We start from the raw sequence: 6,000 nt of genomic DNA on the forward strand, positions 1-6,000 counted from the left end.
GGTCCTATGACAGCCCCTCCGCTGATTTCAATATCACAGATTTTAGTATCCATGGGGGAAGGGGTCTAGGAATGGATCCCTTGAGGATAACGAGGACCAACCTGTTTCATAAGTCTTAAAAACAAACAAAACAGATGAAATGTTTGAGGCAGAATTGAAAACTCCCTGACTGTGCATGCATAGGCTCTCATTTCCTGTTGTGAGTCAGTAAAAATCACTGGGAAGTGCATTCAATTCGTAATGCAACCTAACATTATGAGCTGGACAGATTTGAAGCCAGGTAATTACAAACTTTGGCAACACCACTATTAGTAAGAAGGGCTTTCTGCTCAGTATCTAACACATCTATTGGGTTGTAGCCAAAGACAGTTAGCCATGACTAAACACCACAGAAATCAATGAGACTTGCAAGTCCCATTAGTTTCAACAGGGCTGAATCATGAATTAACTTTCTTTGGATCCAATCTATTTTACATGGCACCATTAAAGTAACCACAGGACCATTAGCTTTGTTGTAGTTGTGAGCATTCAGTTTCCTTATCTTACACTTTTCTTATTTTAAATAGAAATGTGTCCATATTCTTCTTTCTTTTTAATAACTACCAGTATTCTTGGCAAACCCTGAAATGTTTGCTTGCTCGTTTTGCAGTCTAAAAGCAAGTACTGGGAAAAGAAAATTACACAGGCCAACACACATTTTGCTTCCTTAAACATGACACCAATTCCTGGGTATATTTGGGGTGCTGATTCCAAAAATGGCATCCGTTTTGCCCTATGACGTCTCGTTTGGGAAATATAGCCTCAATAGTGAATGGTTCAAGCAGCTTCCTCGTGAGGAAGCCTACACCATGGCTTCCTCACGAGGAAGCTGCTTGAACCATTCACTAATGAGGCTATACTAAATCTCCAAAACTAGACGTGATAGGGCAAAACGGATGCCATTTTTGGAATCAGCACCCCAAATTCATATCAACCCACCACAACGTTTGGGAAAAATGTTTCTGACCCTCAATTTTGTAGGCCTGTGTTATTAAAGAGCAAGTTGGGAGTTCCTGATAGAGTGGGTATAAGAGAGTGAATCATTTCAAGGAGATAGGATGCTGGTGGCTCAGGCTGAGTAAGAATTTTACCCTCTTTGATGGTTACAGTAGCGTAGCTATAGAGGGGGCATTGAGGTAAGTACTGCAGGCGCCACAGTGTACCATGTAAAAGGCCCCTCCCATTTGCCATCCGAGCCATTCTGGGCAGTGATAGCAACTGCTATGCTACTGGATGGTTGCCAATATTGAACCAAGAAAAGCCAAAAAGCTTTCCATCGCTTGGCACTTGGACTGCCCGCATACCCATTCCGGAGTGACTGCAACATGACGGCAACATTGCTTTCTAAATCCATGGGATGTAAAAGCTTCCTCTGAGGGTGCTTTCTGTTTCCTCTCAAAACAGCCCTTGTGGGCCCTCTGCAACTCACATTCAGGGCAGACAGACCAGCTCTGTTTTTAGATCTCTGCTTTTACTCTATTAGTATCTGCCATCCTGAGTCAAACTCTAGTGTTCGCTCAGAGGCATACTTTATATTGTTTGCAAGCATCCCATTGTTTCAAGCCTTTCCCCCACTCTACCTGAAGAGTTTATTTATGACGTGAAGAATGCATTTATGACGTGTTTCTATTGCATCGCCTATATACACCATTGGTCAATAATATGAACTTGGGACATTGCTTTTTCCAAGACTTAGGTCAAGCTGAAAGCACCCTCTTAAACTTAGCCTGCAATCCTAACCACACTTTCCTGAGAGTAAGCCCCACTGAACGAAATAGGACTTACTTCTGAGTAGGCCTGGTTAGAATTCTGCCCCTAGTCTGCAACAAGCCATCTAAACTTGTCATAAACTCAGAGAAGGGGAGTGTGACCAGAAATTCATGCCATTGTGTACGAAGGACGAACTCTGGAGCTAAAGATATCCAAACATTTGCATTTGGATCCTCTCCAGACTGCACCTTTCCTGAACATTTCCCAGAACAAGCCAGTGTTGGTGTACAAATAGTTGCAGGCACACATAGGATTTCATTAACATGAACATAAATAAAATTGGAACAATTAGCACTTTGGTAGCACAAGGAATAAGATGATTCAGCTTCCCTTCCTATGGAACATGTCCAGAATCTTAGGTAGACATTTCTCTCCTTAAATATTGGGAGGTTTCAGATTGCCTTATGTGATCTACCTAAAGCAAGGACTTGCCCTGTGAGTCAGGGTTTCAGGTGGGTTTCCAAACATTGCAGGAGGCTCTGAACCTCTGCAGGACTTCAGTCAGGTAGCTGTAACTGTGCTTATGAACTGTTTTGTTCACTCTCTCTCTCTCTCATCCCACTCTAAGGCCATCCTGAGCTAAGAAATTGGCATGAGTTTTCACGCACACTTTCGCTGATAGGTACACCATTTATTGGTAGGTTTATGTAGCCATCTCTGCTAAACTCTGCTGACATCCCATTCAATACATTTCACGTTTTTTAAAATTGCTTTCTCTCAGTCTCATAAGTGGCTGATTTTTGCTTACTCTGGTGGTTCGCACCCTGTTGGATCTTGCTGAAATTGTGATTCCTCAGGGGTAGTTGATAAGGTGGGAGACAACATGCATCCCACATGATTTCAGCTTGCCACAAATTAATTTCCCAAATTAAATTTGGGAGTAACCAGGGGCGGATCCAAGGGGGTGCATAGGTGTGTGCCCCTCTCGAATTGTCCCGCCAGCAGGAAGAGCACCCACTGGGTGGAGAGCAGCCCCAAGGCCAGGAGCCCAGGTCTACCCAACAGTTAGATCTGGGCTCCAAGTCTGGGCGGGATCCCAGGTCTGCCCGCTCAGCAAACTTTTGAAGTTCAACCAGGAGCCCAGGTCTACCTTCCTGGTTGACCTGGGCTCTGGTAGTGCTCATGGCCCCTCTCCCAACGTAAACACTGGATCTGCTTCTGGTGGTAACAGGGATGCCAGAGATTGCACCTGGGACCATCTGCATGCAAACTATGTGTTTTGCCACAGAGCTATGGCTCCTTTCCCAATAGGCTCTTAGTAGCTTATTTACACCGCTGGAGAGAGGCACTACAGGAGGGGTGGCACACTCCCACTCAAGAATGGGAGTCATTCTGGGCAGTAACAGGAAGATGACACATTGAGGTTCCTGTAATACTTACTCCATTGTAGCTAAGCCACTGCCCCATCCCTTAGGTCAGTGGTGATCGAAAATATATCTCATAAGCACCTCCAAAGCCTTCCATTTAACTGAAAAACTCACCATGAAAAGCTCTTGCATTTTCATAAAATCATGAATAGTCAGTCTGTTTTCAAGTTGTTCTAGACTTCTTGCTGCCTCAGACTCTTCAGTCCTATCCAGAGGCTGATCCCTGGTTATGGCCGTGGCTTGTCTTGGCATAGGATGCTCGTTGCTCATGTTTAATTGGCTTTTATATTTCTCAGTCTGGGTCCAGTTGGGTTCTTTGCTCAGCTCTTATGTCCCTCCTGGACTTTAATTTCTCCAAAAATCATTCCTGGTGCGCCACCTAGTCCAAGTTGTAAAGTTAAAGTCTTTGGAAAGTCAAAAAGGATTCAAATGGGAAACAATCAAAAAGAACTTATTGCAGATTTCAGTCATGACATTTCAATGTTTATTTAGTACATTTTGTGACAGCTGCTCCGGTATATGGCATGTAAGCCAGAAAACAAGGGTGATTTTCTTTGATGGTTAAAGTAAATAGAACCACAGTAAATTTACACTAATTTACAGCTTGTTCCTGGAAAAGCAAGAGAAACCATTTACCCATAGAAAATCAATTTTGCTTACCTTGTCGCCATTTATGCGTTATTTATTTCTATTAAAATTCCATTATCTTTTCCAAGCACACTTGATTAGCTCCAGCACGCTGATCTCTTGAGTACAAAGTTTACGCTATGGGTATTTATGGGATTATTTTGAGTAGCTGGATTGCCTTGCCTTTTCTTGTCTTAGAGTCTGCAAGTGTTTCTTAGCAACCCTACAACATGAAATAACTTTCCACTCGCCCTCCCTCTCCTGGGCAGCGGCTTGAATGAAAGAACTGGCTGAGCTCTTCATAGGAAGGGTCATTCAAAGCAAGCCAAGATCGGAAGGGCCACAAACTAGCAAATTTGTTTGGAGCACTGAAGGTTGTTCAGCATAACTAAAAAGGGGATGGGGTAGCTTGCACAGGGGCCATGGGAGTGTGGATAATTTGTACCTGGGCCCTAGATCAAAAAGGGACCCAGGAATTTTCTGGGATCTTACATTTTCTGATCTCACGTGGACTCGCTGCCCACATGGGATGTTAGGGGAGCTACTGTGGGTGCATTGTGACAGTGACTGCTGCAAGCCATATGCGCTGGGCCAAGGAATGCATAGATAGCACTCCTTAACACAGTGTCAAATCTGGAAGGAAACTGGCCTGCTACAGTAGCTCTTTGGCTTGTGGGTCAGTGTACCATGAAGGAGTGTATAGGAGCTCGAGGACATAGCTGCAAGACTACAGCTACTTCAGAAGTAAGTTCTGGTACACACAGGACACTTCTAGCATGAGCCTAAATAAGATGCTAATTTTCTGCAATGATTTTCTATTTTTAAAAGGTTTTAGAGACCTAGGAGTGCTATTGGTTTTCCATATTACTGTATCTAGCTGCCAACACCACACATAGACTTGGGCTCTGCATTAGGAAGCCCAGATTTGGACTCCAAAGACTATTCCAGCCGTTGCCATCCTCCACTCACTCTGTTTTGTCCCAGCCCCTCCTCCTTTCGGAAGGGGCTCAAAAGAAAATTTGTACCCTCTGATAAAATTCCTCTCAGAGGCCCTGAGGTTGTATGTTCCAATGGGTACCCCACATATACATGTGGATACAATGCTAGTGCAATCATACTCTTTTGATCATCATGGCTACTACAGGCCATTCTCCACAGGCCAGTGAGCTCCAGTGCAAAAATTTAGACCAACACTCATGTTTATGTGATCAATGAGTGGAATAAGAGACAGCACAGTGCTGGCTTTGACACCTGTCAGGGCCAATTTTATATGTAACTTTCAATAAGTAACATGGCCCAGTGTGTTTGCTCTTTTAAAAAAATACAAAGTGGTGGCTTAAGAAGGCCATAAAAGGGAACAGACGCAGGAGGAGTTGGGGGCTTTAAGACCCAGTTGTGCCCCTCCCGTGCACTATTTAAAGAGAAAAAAAGAAAAAAAAGCTTCCATTGAAAGAACACACCAAAATTTCCTGGAAATATTCACTCCAGGGGAGAATTTACACAAGGCAGAGAAAATGGTGAGACCCAGAGCTATATTTTTCACATGCCCCTGCTAAGAATCACAGTGATTGGAAAAGGAACCAAAGGATGTTCCAATTAACTGCCTTCATTCAGCTGCCATGGGCCTAATCAACAACCCAAAGCAGTCAATCTCATTGTTCTTGTTGCCACACCAATGCACTGCTTTCAAGACACTTTCCATAACTCGAAGAAAAGGCTCCAAGTAAACAGAGACAGACCAAGAACGGGGTAGAAAGCCAAACTGAGCAGTCATCCATCCAAAACTCCTTCAGATGGTTTTACTTTGATTCAGAGCAGTAGCATAGCCAGAGGGGGATGTTGCAGTAAATACAGTAGGTGCACCAAACTCATTGTGCAAACTGTTCCTCCCAGTTGCTGTTGGAGCTATTTGGGGCAGTAACAGCAATGTGCAATAATCCCATATCTTTTTCCTGCTCCCTGCAGCTCAGTGCAAAGCACAACAGTTGCTTCATCTTTGGACAGCTCTGAGTGTGCATAGAGGGTAAGGCTTGAAAGCTTAGACAGCTTCGCAAAGAACCTTGCTCAAAAATTGTGAAAAGGCTATCCTTGAAAGTCCAGTCTCATAGAAGAATGCAACAGCCCAGTCATCTCTTGATGACTAAACTCCAAGTTACACATACAGTAATGTATTGATCCTATTCCACACAACACAGCC

At 43.8% G+C, this 6,000-nt stretch overlaps 1 protein-coding gene across 1 annotated transcript in view; it reads right to left on the minus strand.

Annotated features, from left to right (window-relative positions):
• The window catches only part of WDR49 (WD repeat domain 49), a 125,970-nt gene extending 122,524 nt beyond the window's left edge, over positions 1-3,446 (minus strand). The window contains exon 1 of the mRNA XM_066621546.1: positions 3,291-3,446. Coding sequence (XP_066477643.1) covers positions 3,291-3,446 — 156 coding nt within the window. The remainder of the gene's footprint in view (positions 1-3,290) is intronic.
• Positions 3,447-6,000: the final 2,554 nt, after the last annotated feature.

The sequence above is a fragment of the Tiliqua scincoides genome, chromosome 3, assembly GCF_035046505.1.
Source record: "Tiliqua scincoides isolate rTilSci1 chromosome 3, rTilSci1.hap2, whole genome shotgun sequence".
In the NCBI taxonomy this organism is placed as follows: Eukaryota; Metazoa; Chordata; class Lepidosauria; order Squamata; family Scincidae; genus Tiliqua; species Tiliqua scincoides.